Below are 18,326 nucleotides of genomic sequence, written 5' to 3' on the forward strand. Positions count from 1 at the left end.
ATACGCGTCAGATTTTATTTGCAGCAAAATGGATGTTAGCACGGACAACAACCTACATCCATTTCTCGAGAGATGGATGTGGGTTGTTGTCCGTGCTAACATCCACACTGTTTTTAATGGCGGGTTGCAAAATGGATGTGACACGTAGTTCCCATTCTGACCAGAATAGATGTGCGTCACTAGTGTACGGGAGTTTCGAAGCGTTATAGGAAAAAGGCCGCCGTGGCCGCTCTCAAGTTCCTCTCTGGTATGGTTGAATATATGGAGGAACTGGGAGGAACCACGTGTGTCTCATGTTTAACATGTAACCTAACCTGTTCTAAATTCTTCTGCATGTTCGATGCCGACAAGGTGCACCGTTTTTACAGATAATTGGTTTAGCTTTTTGAAATAAACATACAAGATGTTAACTACGAATTTGTCAATTTTTTGTGAACGAAATCAGAAGTATAAGCAGAGGTTTTCACTTTTTGGGGTAAGTACCGCTGTTTTTAATGTTATACTTTATTATTATATATTCCTTTAAATTTTTATAATTATTTAATAATTTTAGTTTTCAGTAAATTGTTTAAATAGATTGTGTCTAAAATAAACATAAATTTAATTTCTATTTATTTACAGGAATTTAGTAAACTTAAATCTGATAAAATTTTGGAGATATTATGTGAATTTTTGATGCAACCAGAGTGCACAAAAGATGTTGCAGATTGTTTTCCAGAATTATTACCAGCGCTTATTTCGGTAGCAATACCTGCAGACGACATAAAATCATCAGCATTGATAGACAAGGATATTATTCATCGATTGAATTGTGTTATACTAGGAAAGCTGCTTGATGTTAATCAAGATTTACTAGTGTATGTATTTGTTACGTTAGTGTATGCATGCTGTGTAAAATTTTTAAGTAATGAACTTTTTAAAGTTTATGACATTATGTAACTTTACGTTGTATATAAAATTTTTTTGTTTATAAATGATATACACATGCAAGTGATATGGATTTATATTAAATGTTATAATACAAAGTAGTAAAATTTTGTAACTGTAAATATTAATTATTTCTTTTCTAATTTGAGAATTAATTGTTGAATATCAGCATTTCCTGTTTATTGCAAAGAATTACAAATATTATTTTCTTATTTCAGATTTGTCTTACATTACTTTGATGTTAATCCAGCTCCATTTGAACCTTTTGACCATTCTCCTGATACAGTTACAACATCAAAGAGACAAAACAAAAGAAAACTTTCATATATCTCAGAAGTATCTGAATATGACTTTGTTGTTGCATGCCATAGTATTTTGAGGTCTGCTATTAGCCATTTCAAGCATAAATGGAATTGGTCTAGATTTTACAAGTATTTAATAAATGCTGATGACAGAGTAAAGTGGTAAGTATTTTGCAAATTTAACAAAAATTTTTTTCTGAACAGATGTAGTATATTCTAAGATAATTTTAATTAACTAACTATATGTTTGTACAAATTGTATAAACTATAAACCAACTAAAAAAGATTTGTTAAATTGATTTCAGGGTTGCCTTAAAATGTATAGCAATAGTTTTGAACATGTCTGAATCAACGAGATTGTCATGCGCACAAACATTTATTTCAAATTTTGAAAGATTTTTAATTGATAATGAAGACAAGGGTGTAAATACTGGTATTGTTTGTGCCAGATTTGAGTCAGTAGAAGACATAATTAAAAATATCTCGTCTGTTGTATCTGTCGGTGGCATTTTATTGCCCACTCTTGACAGAAAACAGAACAACTACAACTTGGTTTCGGTTCCTTCTACAAGGAAAAATCTGCAGAGTCTGGCCATAGCTGTTGGTTCCAGAAAATGTATCTGCTTGCAAGGACCAGTTGGTTGTGGTAAGACGGCTCTTGTGGAGTATTTAGCTGGAATCACTGGACATGATGCATCGAATTTTGTTAAAGTGCAACTAGGCGATCAAACAGACTCAAAGATGTTGCTGGGGATGTATAGATGTACCGACGTACCCGGTGAATTTGTCTGGCAACCGGGTGTTCTCACGCAAGCAGTTATTGCTGGCAAATGGCTGCTTTTAGAGGATGTGGATAGCGCTGCTCTCGACGTAGCCAGTGTCTTGAGCAATCTGATGGAAACCGGAACGCTCTGCGTACCCGGCTATCGCGATACTATTTACGCGAACAGCGGATTCCAGTTGTTTGTTACTCAGCGATTGATGATGTCCACTACAGGCATTCAAAAACACGTCACAGGATCCTCGAGTTTGTTGCAAAAACATTGGCTGTGCCTAAACGTGGAACCCCTATCCAAGGATGAATTAGTGACCGTAGTCCAAACGTTGTTTCCAGTATTGAGCACTATTGCTACTAGAATAGTGGATGTGTTTCTATTGTTCTCTGTCGGAGATCATAATAGTGAAAGTAATACGAGCGATGCTATACTATCATTAAAAATTGGACGACAGACGTCGACGCGAGATTTAATAAAATGGTGTTCCAGAGCTATCGTCGATTTCGATGTTTCATCACCGGATTCTGCATTAAAAATATTTCAGGACGCTCTAGATGTTTTTTGCTGTTCAGTGCATAATCAAGGTATTAGTCTCTCTAATTCTGTTTAAATATATAAAATATATGTTTATTTATTAAATCTCTTTTTACTTATGAATTGTTTATATATGAATTTATAGATATTTATATAAATTTTTGTTTTTTACATTTTCTTGTTTTTGTAACATTAAAAATGCTTTCGGTATTAAATATCAAATTGTTAATTGTAATATCTTTTTCTAGAGCAACGATTAAATTTGGCAACAGCAGTAGCTGATAAACTTGGCATTATAAGAACAAAGGCGGAACACTTTTGCAATGTGCACAAGCCATCCATAGCCTTACTTCCTGAACTTCTGATAGCGGGCAGAGCGAAATTGACTCGTAAAAAAGCGCAATACGCGAGAATAGATATAGAAAAGATTAATTTCTCTTTCACAAGACCTTCCGCGTGCTTGCTAGAGCGCATAGCTAGCTGCGTCATGCAAAAAGAGCCCGTATTATTAGTCGGCGAGACCGGTACCGGTAAAACGAGTTCGATACAGTACCTAGCAAGGAGCACCGGTCATAAATTGATAATTATAAATATGAATCAGCAGAGCGAGAGCGCGGATTTATTAGGCGGCTACAAACCGGTAGATCTAAAGTTTTTGATCTTGCCTATTCGGGAGGAGTTCGAGATCCTCTTTCGCTCTTATTTCGTGATCGAGCCGAATAAAAAATTCCTCGAACACATCGCTCTGTGTTTTAAACAGCAGAAGTGGAAGAAGCTTGTTGCTTTGATGAATCACAGTGCAGATGCCGCTGTTAAGAGATTGAGAGAAAAATGCGAAAAAAACCTCGATAATACGTTCAAGAAAGATACTTCGAAACATTCCAAACGTAACAAAAATTCTCAAGAGAAATCCGATCAAAGAAATATCCAGGCTGATGCAGATATGCTGAGAAAGTGGGAAAAGTTGCTGGAGAAACTGAACAAGCTAGGAACTCAAGTAAAGAGTCAATATGCGCTGGCATTTTCCTTTATAGAAGGGAGTTTGGTCAGGGCCTTGCGAGACGGTTATTGGGTTCTTTTGGATGAAATTAATCTGGCGAACGCAGAGACCTTGGAATGTCTCTCCGGTTTATTAGAAGGCTCCTCGAAGTCTCTTTCGCTACTGGAGCGTGGTGATGCAGAGCCTGTAAAAAGACATCCCGACTTTACGATATTTGCCTGCATGAATCCAGCCACGGACGTCGGCAAGAGAGACCTACCGGTCGGTTTGAGAAACAGATTTACCGAGTTTTATATTGATGAGTTGACCGAGCAATTGGATCTTCAATTACTCGTGAGTTCCTACTTGGCGGAACTAAATTTACCACTGGAAAAACATGAAGCAATCGTGAAGTTTTATTTAAATGTGAGAAAGGAGGCTATGAGCACGTTGTTCGACGGCACGGCGCATAAACCGCATTACAGTTTGAGAACGCTGTGTCGCGCGTTATACATTTCTGCGTCGAATCCCTGCGGCAATGTTCTGAGATCTCTGTACGAAGCCTTTTCTTTGAGTTTCTTAACGCAACTGGATTATAACTCATATCCGATTGTACAGAGAATGATCGCGAAAGCTATCCTCGATAAAAATAATATTAAAGCAGTTCTTGGCACTCCTATACCAAAACCGAGGTGCAGTCCGGAAGAAGAATATGTGTATGTTGAGGGATATTGGGTTTTACAAGGCAGTCTAATGCCCGAAACACCTAGCAATTACATATTAACTGATTCCGTTAGAAGAAATTTAAAAGATTTAGTGAGAGTCGTGTCTATCGGGAAAATCCCTGTTTTACTACAGGGCGACACGTCCGTGGGCAAGACCAGTTTGATTACTTATCTGGCAAAGATCACGGGACACATCTGCGTCCGTATAAACAATCATGAACACACGGATTTACAGGAGTACGTCGGAAGTTATATCGCGGATGAGACTGGTAAGCTGGTGTTCAAGGAAGGTGTTTTGGTTGACGCGATGCGCAAAGGATATTGGATTATCTTGGACGAGTTAAATTTAGCCCCAAGTGACGTACTAGAAGCCTTGAATCGGGTACTCGACGACAACAGGGAATTGTTTATACCCGAGACGCAACAAGTAGTAAAAGCGCACGAACACTTTATGCTATTTGCCACGCAAAATCCTCCTGGATTTTACGGCGGTCGAAAAGTTTTGTCGCGAGCATTCAGGAACCGATTTGTAGAATTACACTTCGATGAGATACCACCAAACGAGTTACAGATCATACTTAATCAAAGATGCAGTATGCCAGAGTCGTACTGCAAACAAGTAATTAACGTAATGACGGATCTTCAGATAAGGCGTAAGAGTACGGCGGCTTTTGCCGGTAAAAAAGGATTCATAACTTTACGAGATCTATTTCGTTGGGGCGAGAGGTATAGATTGGCGCCAGACGTAGGCGAAAAACTATACGATTGGAGTCAACATCTGGCCGATGAGGGCTATCTTGTTCTCGCGGCTAAAGTTCGCAAAGCTGAAGAAGCGGACGAAATAAGACAAGTAATAAGAAAACATTTAAAGAGAGATGTGGATCCTGACAGTTTGTTTACGCTGAACGACAGGACTTCGCCAGTGACGAGGCATATATTGGAAGAGATCTTGAAGAACAGTATCTCCGGCTTCGGCCATATCGTGTGGACTTATCACATGTGTCGAATGGCGGTTCTGGTAAAGAAATCCTGCCAGTTTAAAGAACCGGTGTTGCTAGTCGGAGAAACTGGCGGAGGCAAGACTACGGTCTGCCAGCTGATCGCAGCTATCAACGGCCAAGCTATGCGTAGCGTGAACTGTCACATGCACACCGAATCATCCGATTTTCTGGGAAATCTACGACCTGTTCGAGATCATGCCGAGGATGATCAAAAGCTCTTCGAGTGGGTGGATGGTCCTCTGATAAACGCCATGCGTAACGGGGATCTATTTTTAGCCGACGAAATTTCGTTGGCCGACGATAGCGTTCTGGAACGATTAAATTCACTTTTAGGTAAGCAAAACAAATTGAGTTCTATCGAAAGAAATTATGTCTTTATATGTACATAATTGTTCTAAAAAGAGATTAAAGGATTCGATCCATTTTATTGTGAGGCTTACTTATAGCTAGTAATTATGTGATTTTTTTCTGTAAGATAGAAATGTGAAAAGTAAGAATTTTTTACCATTGAAAAAGAATTAAAAGATTTTTTTACTTTTCACGTTTCTCCATCCTAAGGAGAAAGTTACATATTTACTGTTTTAATCTTTCAATATTATCTTTTTATATTAAATCTTCATACAGAGCCTGAGCGTAGCCTTTTATTGGCTGAGAAGGGAATAGAATCTTCGCATGGTGAAGAGAATACCGTGATTGTGGCAGACGAGAAATTCGTGTTTGTCAGCACGATGAATCCCGGTGGTGATTATGGCAAGAAGGAGCTTTCGCCGGCCTTGCGAAATCGCTTCACCGAAGTGTGGTGCGAAGGATGTGTAGCCAGAAACGATCTGCGCGATATAATAATACATAACTGTTGCACTGATTCGCAAACAATGAGAGAATCCGTTGCTACTGCAATATTGAGATTTACCGAATGGTTACAAACCACCGAAATAGGCAAAAAGCTTACTGTGAGTATACGAGATATGCTCACTTGGGTTGATTTTATAAATATATCCACTAGCGGTACTCTGTTATCAAAACTGACAATCGGAGAAGCATATTATCATGGAGCATGTCTCACGTATATTGATAGTCTTGGATCTGGTTCCACGGGTTCGGAGAGGTAAGTATTATTAATATTAATATTAATTTTTTATTGTATTTCAATATTATATTATTTTGCATGTAAGAAAAGTATACAACAATTCTAATTTTAAGTTTGATAATATTTAATATTTTTTCAATTACATTTACTTCAATATTAATATTTTTTTATTTATTTTACTGCAATGAAAGTTTTAATATTCAATAATCAATTGTTATTTTATTTTCAGTATCAGCAAATTAAAAGATTTTACAGAGGTTGCTCTCCGATTTATTAAGTCGGAAGTTGAAGATACAATAAAATCTAAACTTAACCTGGAAACAGCAAACGAATTAGATGCAAACGATTTAAATGTTTTAAACATATTTGGGATATCACCATTTTATATTGAAAAAGGCTCTTCTTGCGAAGATTATGCATTTACGTTTACAACTCCCACTACGAAACTGAATACGTTAAAGTTACTAAGAGCATTGCAGTTAAACAAACCAATTCTTCTGGAAGGAAGTCCAGGCGTAGGAAAAACTAGTCTGGTTTCTGCACTCGCAAAAGCCGCGGGACATCCTTTGCTTAGAATCAATTTGAGCGATCAAACGGTATTATAACACAACATATAAGTTTATTTTTATCACACACATACACACACTTTTAAAATATAACTTTTTTGATTGGAATATTAAAATATATGACATCTTACTATTGCGTCTACAGGACATATCCGATTTGTTTGGTGCCGATCTTCCCGTAGAAGGTGGAAAAGGCGGTGAATTTGCGTGGCGAGATGGTCCATTCTTGCGAGCTTTGCGTGCCGGATATTGGATTCTGCTCGATGAATTAAATCTAGCGTCACAATCGGTTCTAGAAGGCCTTAACGCATGCTTTGATCATAGAGGAGAGGTGTACATCCCCGAATTAGGAAAGACGTTTTCAGTCAAACCTGGTACAAGGTTGTTCGGTTGTCAAAATCCCTTGCGACAAGGTGGAGCCAGACGAGGCTTGCCGAGATCCTTTTTAAATAGATTTACTCAGGTAATTATATATTTTGGATATAGCATGATACAACGCAATGAAAGTAAACTTTTGTAATCTAAAATCCATTATACTTACAGGTTGCCATAGATGCATTAAAAGAAGACGATTTGAATTTTATACTCAATGTGCAATTTCCACAACTTCCTGCAAAATTAATCAGTGACATGGTGCAATTTAATAACAAATTAGCGTCGGAAGTTGGCATTGTATGGGGGCACGCCGGGTCTCCGTGGGAAATGAATCTACGAGATCTTACTCGATGGTGCGAAACGATTATCGAAGCTGCGTCTAACGAATTTTGTGGCAATAAACAGAATTTTAATCCAAGTGATAGTATGGAACTTATTTATGTCAACAGAATGAGGACTAATGAAGATCGACAAAAGGTAAATAGGTCATTATAAAAATATTCAAGAATATTGAAAAATAATAGAGAGAAGAATTCAGAATTGTACTGGAAGAAATCATTTCTATACTTATTAAAATATAAAATATGTTGAATATTGTATTAATATTATCTAACGTTATTTTGGATTTGTTTTGCAGGTCTATCAGATATATCAAGAATATTTTTCGCTTAAAAGATATCCTCTTCCACCCAATCGACTGCCCATGCACATCACGGCAGACAAACTTTTCATTGGTGACATGACGTTAAGCCGGAAAAATTGCAGTGAGCCACAGGACTTCAATTTGTTAGTGCTCAGAGAACAGAAAATGGCGTTAAAAAATCTCATGCAGTGCATCAAAATGAATTGGATGTCAATACTTGTATGTTTATTTATATATCATTGGCTAATTTTCTATTTTTGACTAATTAAATGTAATGTGATTAAATTTAATGTCACAGGTTGGTGCCTCAGGCTGCGGGAAAAGCAGTGTGGTTCGTTTACTTGCCGCTTTGACAGGCCAGAAGTTGAGATCGATTGCCGTAAATTCTGCGATGGATACAACGGAGATATTAGGTGGCTTCGAACAGGTAAGTGACTACGAGAGTCAAATACATATTTAATATTATTGTTTGTCATTTATTTATCGATCCTTTGAATATTGAATATGAAGAACCTCTGATCATTCTCTGTAAGAGAAGCTTTTTCAGATTTCGTCAAGAAATTCAGTGATTCGAAAAAGTAGTTTATATCATGCATAGCTCAGTTTATCTGTGTTAGCAGATTATGGTTTTACCTTCACTACTTTCTCCAGCCAATATCTTGCACCAATGGGATTTTTGTATTATTTAAAATTTCTATTCAACGCATAAAATCATATACATTTGATTTTTTTCTAGTAAACATAGATTTTCTTTAATCTTTAATCATTATTTTTCAAAATTTATTTCTTAAAAAGAAATATTAAAAGAATGAAAGGAGTGATAAAATATCATTTTATTTTATTTTTTTTTTAAATAACTCACAATCAGCAAATATTAACGTGACATTTATACATACATTACGGCACACATTAAATTCAATTATATTACTTAAAAGCCATATTTAAAGCCTTCATACTAAAGTTCAGAAATACATATTTAATCAATACTTCTTAAAATTATGTAGAAGATATACCTATAAAAATTAAAATTCAGCTTTTATAAAAATGCTGAACATTATTGATTAATAATCATCGTATAATGTCTAAGTATAGACTGTAACAAAGTAATTTTAACGGTTGCTGTTAGAATTCAACGCGAATTATACGAGATGATCATGATATCTTACTCATCTTATATATATCTCACGACCCGCGTCTTTTCTCTAATATTTTCAAAAATCATTAAATATACAAGAATGTAAAATTAATTTTAAAATAAATATTGCAATTTATTTCGTCATATTTGAAATACGCAATATTTTAGTTTAATAGAAAGGACATATAATTTATGTATTACACATACTTTATTTTAAATATGTGAGCAAGGTTTTATATACATTTGAATATAATATATGCTCTCTTTTTTTGGCAAGGATAAAATTTATACTGGTATAATTTATATGATTTACGATGTTATTTCGCAAACTTTGCTGCCGGTTTGTAACAGTGTTTCGGTTTTTCAGGCACCGTTCTCTTAGACATGTTCTTAATAATAATACTTTGCCCTGATGAGATTATTTAGAATAATTCGCTTGAGTGTTTTAGCTTTCAAGAACGCTTTGAAAAAAGAAATCGATTTTAATAGCAATTTCAAGATATATTTACCGATAAAAGATAAACGAAACAAAATACGTTGATGAGAGTACATAAAGGACCGCGCTATAAAATTTTAGATGTATTTATATATATACATATTATACGCGGACATTTAAGTCTCAAAATATAAAAATACATAAAAATTTTAAGTGGACGATCACGAAGTTTATATTCGCGATCCGTTGAGCAATAAAGTAAATAATTGTAGGAGATGAATTAAATTAAAATAATATTATTCTCAAGAAATACACGATTCAGTGTTTCACATGCATAGTCGGGGCTGCGAAACTTCCGATTCAAACGCATATACTTTTAGTGCATCTTTAAATATTGATTTTTTTCTTACAATTGTCATTAGTCGATCCACTTCTGTTCTTGATGTTGCATTTATAAAATTACGAAAAAATTTCGATCTCGTTCTGTCACTTTCTTACACGTATAATTTACATTAATTTACATTAAACATTTATTACATACGCGCGATATACCTAAGAAGAAAATATTTTGTAGTTACAGTTAATTGACTTGTATATCTAAGCAGCATTCTTCGCGCGCTGCTTTTAACACATATGTGGTGAATAAAAAAAGAAGGGGTTGATTGAGAATTTTAATCTCAAGTAATTTTAATAAATATTAATATTTGCCACATAACGTTATGCTGCGTACTCGTTTTCAAACACATGACACTCCTCTACATTGATATGCCTTTCGCTGTACAATAAGAAACAATTTCTACACTAACACTTTTTAATACACTTTAATATATCTTTAATTATGCCAATGATGTATATTTTTTATTTTAGATGAAATTTTTATAATTTTGATCTATATTGTTTTGAATCAAATTTATAAATAATATAAACGTGGTAAAAAGATATTCTTAAATTCCATGTTCAGAAATTTTGAGTAACTTTCTTGCGATTGAAGTATACTTATTTATTAGATTTTTAGAGGTTAATTTATCATGATTATGATCTGCTAATTATACGACTCAGTCTGATATGAATAATTTTTATATAAACTTAATAGAACTCATTACTTTTAATCTCGTAATTAGGCATTACATTTTTAATTTATGTGATCAAATATTACATTCTTTAAAAAATCACGTGACAAATTAATTTGTCAATTTTCAATACAATTAACTGAGTTTTAATTGTTCTTAATATTACGATTTTTAATGTTTAAAGTTGTGTTTTAACATGTTGTCTATAATTGTATTAATCAGTTCAATATTACAATTTTTAAACGAGTATGACTTTGAAACAGTTCGAGTTTTTCTTTATTATCGAAATGATGAGCAAATATTTGAAATACAAGGGATATCGCTTTTGGTTCGCTGTTTCGCTTCAAATGCAACATTAAATTCATAAATTTGAAAATAATTGGAGGCTAATACATATCAAGAATAATTATGGTTCACATTTATATTTACATTCATTGTAATTATTTCCAGTTCTCCATTTGTAGAATAAACTGATTTCTCTGCTTCCTTACTCTCGTTAATCTTTCTCATTTACATACAACAAAAGCGTTGGTGTAACGCACAATTAAATCGGCGCGGCGACACACTGATGCATCGTGCGGTTGCAACGGGTGTAATTTCTAAAATGTCGAGTAGAAAATATATATGTAATTCAATATATATAGTATCTCGTTTCGAGAAGATTGAGTCCCCAGATGAAGAAGCTCACGCAATAGTGCCATTTTACGAAGGACTTAAGCGCGGCAGAACTGCGCATTCGATTATGTACATTTAATAAGTGCACCTATAGCTCAGCTAAATGCAGAAATTATAAATCTTCTTTTCAGTTAATTATACTACGTGTTGTATAATTTTCTGACTCGCCAGATATTCGTTCCGTTTTCAATTCTGTTCTAGCTGAAAAAGCAGATCACGAATTAACATTATTTAATATGTCTATGGTACCGTATATCGCTCTGTATATATACATAATATATTATCTATGTCTTCTATGAATCTATTAATGACATTTGTAACGACAAAGAGACTAGGACGTTTATAAGCAATCACAGATACAATCAGATGATGCCCGTGAACTACGTTTCTCTCTTCTTCTATTTTTTTTTTATTTTCTAGATTTGCCATTTTATTTTTTAGATTTTGCCACAACGTACAACTTGCAAAACCCAAAAAGAAAAAGAAATTAAATTTTAATTTATATGATATGAAATGATATCCGAGCTTGATATAATTTGCAATGATAAATAAATATACTTTCATTGTTTAGTGCACAGATCATCATCCAGAATAGTAAATCAATGTAAAATTTAATTTGCGTTGCTGATCGCATGCGAATGACAGTTGAAATTACTTTATTTTTTATTATTTAATTATCAGTAATTTACTGTATTATAATTGGTTAAAAATATGATCAAATTTTGGAATTATCTTTAGAATTTCATGAATAATGAAGTTATTTGTACTTTATTATACAAAATGTCGGAATGAATTCTATTTATTCTATGCATTTGTAACAATTAAAATAAATAGAATTGTATTTACATTCTAAATATGATAAAATAATGCTATTTTTCAATAAGAAAGCAATGATCTTGACACCATTTTAACTGACGATTTGGACGTGACAATTGTGCAAATATGTATATACGAGTTTTGTAAAAAAAGTCAGTCTGTCATTTTTTTTGTACGCATTGTAAAAGTAAATGTGCATATTAATTCTCCAGTAACTTCACTTCCTAACAAAATTGAAGATGCGTCATTCGTATAATTAATTTTAATATTATCTTGATGTACTCTTGTCCATTTGATATATTAAATGTATATATCCATAGGAACCAAATTTACAATTTTATATTAATTTACGATTTAATTTTTAATTCCATTTAGATTAATGTTTGTTATTAAAAATGGCATGAAAACTTTACGGATATTTTCAAACGCAATTGCAGATAGTCATGATTTTCGCTGATTTCATATTAACGCTCATTTAAAAAATGTTTAAGTGACACAGTATTTATAGTAGGTAACTCATTTGATTTTAGCTTTTTATCATCAGTATATGTATACGAACATCAGACAGAGTAAATGCTTCCAGGAGAGAATTGGGAGGCTAGGAAAGATTTTTCTTGAAAATCTTTTTATCATTTTTGCAATTATTTTTACATTGTAATCGATTAACGTTGTGCTTTTTGGTTCGATGTTGATTAATGTTGTTTATTCGCTGGGCAAGTCGCTACTTGTCGGACTTTGCAAATCATTTAATTCCGGTGGTGGTAGCAGGAGGCTCGGTCTTCTGGATAGTTCCTCTTCGTACAGGCTAGACGTGCTCTTCGGTCGCGATGTCAGACTCCAAGGATCGGGTGGTATCACGATGGAGTCGTCCTGTAATTTTATTGACAACTTTGTATTTGTATCAGGAGAATAAAGATTAAGATTGAGTAAAATATAATATTATCATGTAATAAGAATCAAAATATTTTTCTGTAAAGGGGAATCATTAAAGAAAATTAGAGCGTTCTTTGAGTGATTAAAGGATGTGTTTTCGAGTCATTAAAGAACAATCTTTAAGTGATTAAGCGCGACAGGTTTCGGTGATTAGTCGGATGAGTGTCTTACCACCAGTAAGTGTTTGGCAGTCGGTGGCAGGGGTGGTTTTAGAAGTGCCACATCAGTAAGATTACATCCCGATGATACGGCCGACGCCGATAGGGGTGGATCTGGCGGCGAGGGGAGAGTCATCGGCGCATCGTATCGTAGTTGAACGTTCTGCATCGGGCCGGTCGCAGCGGATCCGAGGATCCATCGGGCTATGCTTTCGCAGCAACCGCAGCACACATCCGACATCCCCTGTCGTAACCCCCGGTGCAAGGCGAGGAACAGGGTCGGGTTTACGAAGGCGTGCACATACGCGATGTGTAAAGTCACCTGGTACAACAAACCGCGGAATCCAGTGATTTAGATGCGATGTACAGTTTGCATCGTGTTACTACAAACATTAATTTATAAGCTAATCCAAAATTGCACGATAGCGCGCTTGTAAAGTAAACAGGAGAACGAAATTATAGAGAGACAGAGAGAAAGAGTGCACTTTCTTTTTTTAAAGTTTAAAAAATTAAAATTGTAATAGCATAATTAGTTCATCACAATGAAAAACATTTGTTTAATTGTTTATATGAATCTCTGGTTTTATTTAAAGGGAAGATTAGGGTAATGTAATCTATTATGAGATTCCTTTTTTTAAAGGCTTATAATTTATTTAATTTATACCAATAATTCCTATTTTTATATTTAAATTATAGTAAATATATTTATCATCGCCAAAAGTTAGCAACCGATAATAGTTATACTTTGTTGTATATAAAATTTTTGATCAAAATTGCCGATTTTGCTAATTAAAAAAAATAAGGTTTCTAACAAAGGTTTTTTTTTTATACGAGATGGTTTTATCAACTTGGACTTTACTAGGTTTAAATTAGACTCCAGACTTAAAATCTAGCTGACCAATCAAATAGCTCTTTTAATTCTCAAAAACTTTTGTACGTAATATTTTTCTCTAAAATCTCTTCGAGATATTTTAAAGTTTAGGGGCTAATGCTGAAAGCTATAACTTTCAAGTCTCATAATTCCTCAATGCAAAGTCCTCAATAAAAAACTTTATTAAAGCATTTTGAAAAGTTCTCGAAGTCAGAATATGCAATAATAAATGGGGATTTTTGAGTGTCTCATATTATGAGTTCCACGCTTTGCGATTTCACGATCGCCAAATCTAATATTTATAATTAAGCAAGTTATCACATCCCGTATTATTCTGTTAATACGACTTTACTCTATCACTACATGCAGAATTTATTAAATATTTTTTTATTTTATAAACAAGGTTTAAAAACTCATCTCAATAAATCTTGACATCCAATTAAAAAAAAATTTTTTTTTCAATGATTGCTCGCACGATCTAATAATAAATTTTCTACTATATAGATTTCATCCCAAGAGTAATAAGTTTATGATGGTACAAACTACATGCGTTTATTAATGCAGCAGAAACTTCATATTAGGAACCCATCCTATCATAGGCGACTTTACCTTATATTTAAAAGGATTTTTATGATGCGCAAAAGATATATTATAAAATATTTTGTTGAAAAACATCCGAATTTACGAATATCTAAGCAGAAGACGAGAAGATTTATCTTTTCATAAATTACACTTTTCGCTGTGGTCTTCCCTTTATCAAAAATACCGGAAGTTTATTGCGCGTAAGAGAAGATAAAATGCGACTATTTTGTACATCTGCTACAAGAGACGTTACGCTCAGCAAAACCGCTTGCGCGATGCGCCTTCGAGTCACTCAACGAGTTTTTCGGCGGAGACTTCTCTCTCTTGAAAATTTATATTCTCGTGGAAAGATTCCTCGGAGGAACTCTGCTCGGTAGAGCTGCGAATTCGCTCGAGCGATTCACGTGCAACTATGTACTGGCACGGTCGAGCAAGTTACGTTTTCATGTTTTCTCGCCAAGTTTTCGCATTTGTTCCCATCGGAACTATTGTTATCAGAAGTTGAACTAAAATCGCTTGACAAGTTTCGTTATGTCGCGTACATATATTTTAAACACGTTATTATAATCATTATGAGAAATTGTACAACACTGATCTATAATGATTAAGAAAAAGGGAGGAGATTTATTTATATTGCTGCCAGACGAGTAACTTTGACATTTGCACTTGATTTCGATTATAAAACGTTACTTGCGTGACGTCAACTAGATCTATTTATATTTATGATATTTGTATTTATATAAACTGCTGGTACGTCGCAGACTTTAGTCCTAGCGAGTGTAGTTTTTGAAATTAATAAGAGATCTCATTCTCGAGTGATGAATAAACAACGAGACATGTACAACTGCCGTTTTTATCGAGACGAAATACGATCCGTAAACCGTGCGACGAGCATTCATATGCCGCACTATTAATATTCGCACTGATATCGCAAGTGCTCCATTACTAGTGAGATAAGTAATGACCGGGAGATATTTGTGGGAGGGCATAAATATCGACTGAAGTAACATTAACGCGAGCACAGATACAAACTTCCCATTATCTCATTGCAACACTCTATACGTTCTAATTACCTCGTAGCCAGTAGGGTTCCCTATGACGGGATGGTGTACCAGAGTAACGAAAAACAATGGTCCCCAGAACAAGACGTACGCCGCTGTTATGACCAGGAACATTTTCACCCTCTGCACACCCTCGCGTTCCATCCTCCTGAGGTAATTTCTCATTTTCCGATGTTCCTCAATGGCACCCGTCCTCTGAAAAAAATGTCGTTTCTGAATAACTTTAGATCCTTTTATGTGCCACGGCTCTCGCTTCCTTTTTTCATTTCCCTCTTGCATATATATATATATATATATATATATATATATATATATATATATTTCATATATATTTGCATATATATTCCAGGTGCATAGGAATGTGAATATACAAGAAAAATCTGGTGCCGTTGATACTGATACAATGTTTAAAACGTAGTTTTATAAAAACGTTAAACTATTATGTAAATTATCAATCAAAAAACGAAAGGATTTTGTAAAGATTTATTAGCATATATGCATAGAAGTACGCTCTTTGTGTTGAAAATCATTAACGTAATGACTTACTTTCGGCGTCGTACCGTTTCTCGTGTCACCGTCTTCGGTTGCAAGCGAATTCGTTGCTTCTTGATGTCCTCCCGTTACATTAACGAGTGTCGTAACGAGACCAGCTACTCGTACCTGTAGATAAATATTTTGTCATAAAATAAAGAAGAAATTTATAAAAGTAAAATAGAATTGAAAAAAAAATATTTTTTTTTTTAAATTAAAATGTATAAAATCTTTAAACGGAAAAAATATTGTAAGAGTGCAAAAACACTGTTATCCAAATTTTTAATTCTAAATTGATACATAATATTATACTTTTTGAGTGTTTTATAAATTTTAGAAAGAGACATTTTTATTTGCACAAAGTTTTAAATTGATGAAGTACATTCGATAGATTTTACTGTGCACAATTGATGGTTGCTGCTTACCGCTTCGACATTAGCTTTCGTTAGATCTCTGTGCAACTTTCTTAAGTGAAAGAGCGTGAGCGCTACACAAATAATGTTGATGAAAATCCACAAAACGTTCAATATGTAATGACGAAAAGGGCCATGTACCAACGGACAGCTAGGTGCATTGTGACTACTCTCCGTATTTGCCGCTAAGGCGCCGCTAAGAAACGTGGGTCCCAGATTGATAGTTATGCTGGCGAACCAGATCATGAAGGTGCCAAAGAGCACGCACTGCAAAAATAACGAAAAATTATTTAAGAAACTTTATAATAGAATTTTTTCAGTCACATTGTTTTTTCGGAGTTTTTCGCAAAATTGCACGAAGTGTATTTCACGAATTGGGTTTGATAAAAATTATTTAAATAATGAATTTGAGATTTTTTAAGTGAAACAGACTTTGAGAAATATAGTAACGGTTTTAAATTAATTGTTATTATTTGAAGATTTTTTTCTGTAAATTATTATACTTTTTTTATTCTTTTTTTTGCGAACAAATAACACGTGAGACTTGAACTGTTATTGATTGCTTTAAAAAAAGTAAAGAACAATACAAAATTGTTTTCCACAATTTAATTAAAATCCTTTATACATAAATAATTTCTCAAAGATGTAAATATTTTAACAGAAGGTTAGCTATTTTATCCTAATTTTTACTTTAGTAATACTGACAAGTCATAAATAAATTGCGTACATAGAAAAAAATTTAAATCAAGAACGGAACAAAGCATACGTGATTCGGCGATAATAAGATATTTTATACATATAATTATGAATGTGCTTGTATAGCACAAAACAAAATCAACAAAAATATTATTGGAAAATCATTAATTATTACAAATAACGATCATTTTTAGAAAACGTATATCCTTATAGATTTCGCAAAATTTCATGAATATTCATTTATTCGATCAAACGTAGTCTCGTTTAGAATATCGTGATTGGTCAGTGTAACGAGTTTAAGTTATAATCCGATTGTCTTCATTTAAATTCTGAATCTGTCACATCTATACAATCATGTAATCTAGAATTGATCCGTCAGCGTAAAGAATAGAGACTGTTTTATCAAAGCTAAGCTTTAATCAGATATTAGTTTGCCAGTAAATACAAGAAATTTTAAATATTCTTCTGTTTTAACAAAAATAAAAAAATTATTAAAAAATTTTTTTAAATATTGACATATTCGACACTTCTTAATAATTATATGTAAATATTTATTAAAAAATAATTTTAATTATTTAAAATTTTACTTTTTATTATTTATTTACAATTTAGAAATGTAACTCGTCAAAATCGGGGTTTAATAAATTATGCGTGCATCAAGAAAAATGTCTTAAAATGAAAATCTGAGACCGAATAGATCCTACGTTGTTAGTAATATTTAAAATTGTTGCAGATATTATTTTGATGTTTACAGGTAAAAAAATAATTTTTTCGCAAGGGATACATAATAATAGACATCTCGCATGTTTAACGAATTGTTAAAATTCTGTTATTACAAAAACAACTCGAATGTCATATGCAAGTTATTACATTAAATTAATTTGGAACTGTGACTACTACTACACGCGCAGGGAAGCCAAGTCGTTAAGGAATTAATTGCGCTAATTTATTGTCTCGGGGCGTGCCATAATGATATAGAATCTTTCGTAAGATCTGCATCGAATTTTAGTAGTGTGCAGCTTGGTGAACTTGAA

The 18,326-nt window shown here is 33.6% G+C and overlaps 2 protein-coding genes across 7 annotated transcripts in view; one reads left to right on the top strand and one right to left on the bottom strand.

The window, feature by feature from the left end:
- The first annotated feature begins 403 nt into the window (after positions 1-403).
- The window catches only part of LOC105194581 (midasin), a 96,287-nt gene continuing 78,364 nt past the window's right edge, over positions 404-18,326 (top strand). The window contains exons 1-11 of the mRNA XM_011159564.3: positions 404-475; positions 622-857; positions 1,146-1,391; positions 1,535-2,589; positions 2,788-5,577; positions 5,869-6,349; positions 6,561-6,927; positions 7,043-7,360; positions 7,441-7,749; positions 7,910-8,134; positions 8,214-8,342. Of these exons, the coding sequence (XP_011157866.3) occupies positions 404-475; positions 622-857; positions 1,146-1,391; positions 1,535-2,589; positions 2,788-5,577; positions 5,869-6,349; positions 6,561-6,927; positions 7,043-7,360; positions 7,441-7,749; positions 7,910-8,134; positions 8,214-8,342 (6,228 nt within the window). The remainder of the gene's footprint in view (positions 476-621; positions 858-1,145; positions 1,392-1,534; positions 2,590-2,787; positions 5,578-5,868; positions 6,350-6,560; positions 6,928-7,042; positions 7,361-7,440; positions 7,750-7,909; positions 8,135-8,213; positions 8,343-18,326) is intronic.
- LOC105194560 overlaps positions 12,006-18,326 on the bottom strand; it is a 48,237-nt gene continuing 41,916 nt past the window's right edge. For 5 of the 6 annotated variants that reach the window (XM_026135637.2, XM_039457430.1, XM_039457422.1 and 2 more), the window contains 5 exons: positions 16,609-16,863; positions 16,199-16,312; positions 15,665-15,847; positions 13,152-13,460; positions 12,750-12,917 (listed from right to left, as the gene is read on the bottom strand). In XM_026135637.2, the coding sequence (XP_025991422.1) occupies positions 12,750-12,917; positions 13,152-13,460; positions 15,665-15,847; positions 16,199-16,312; positions 16,609-16,863 (1,029 nt within the window). Of the gene's footprint in view, positions 12,918-13,151; positions 13,461-15,664; positions 15,848-16,198; positions 16,313-16,608; positions 16,864-18,326 lie in introns of all 6 variants that reach the window. The other variant, XM_039457425.1, reaches the window with a different exon arrangement.

The sequence above is a fragment of the Solenopsis invicta genome, chromosome 2 (genome assembly GCF_016802725.1).
Source record: "Solenopsis invicta isolate M01_SB chromosome 2, UNIL_Sinv_3.0, whole genome shotgun sequence".
Lineage (NCBI taxonomy): Eukaryota > Metazoa > Arthropoda > Insecta > Hymenoptera > Formicidae > Solenopsis > Solenopsis invicta.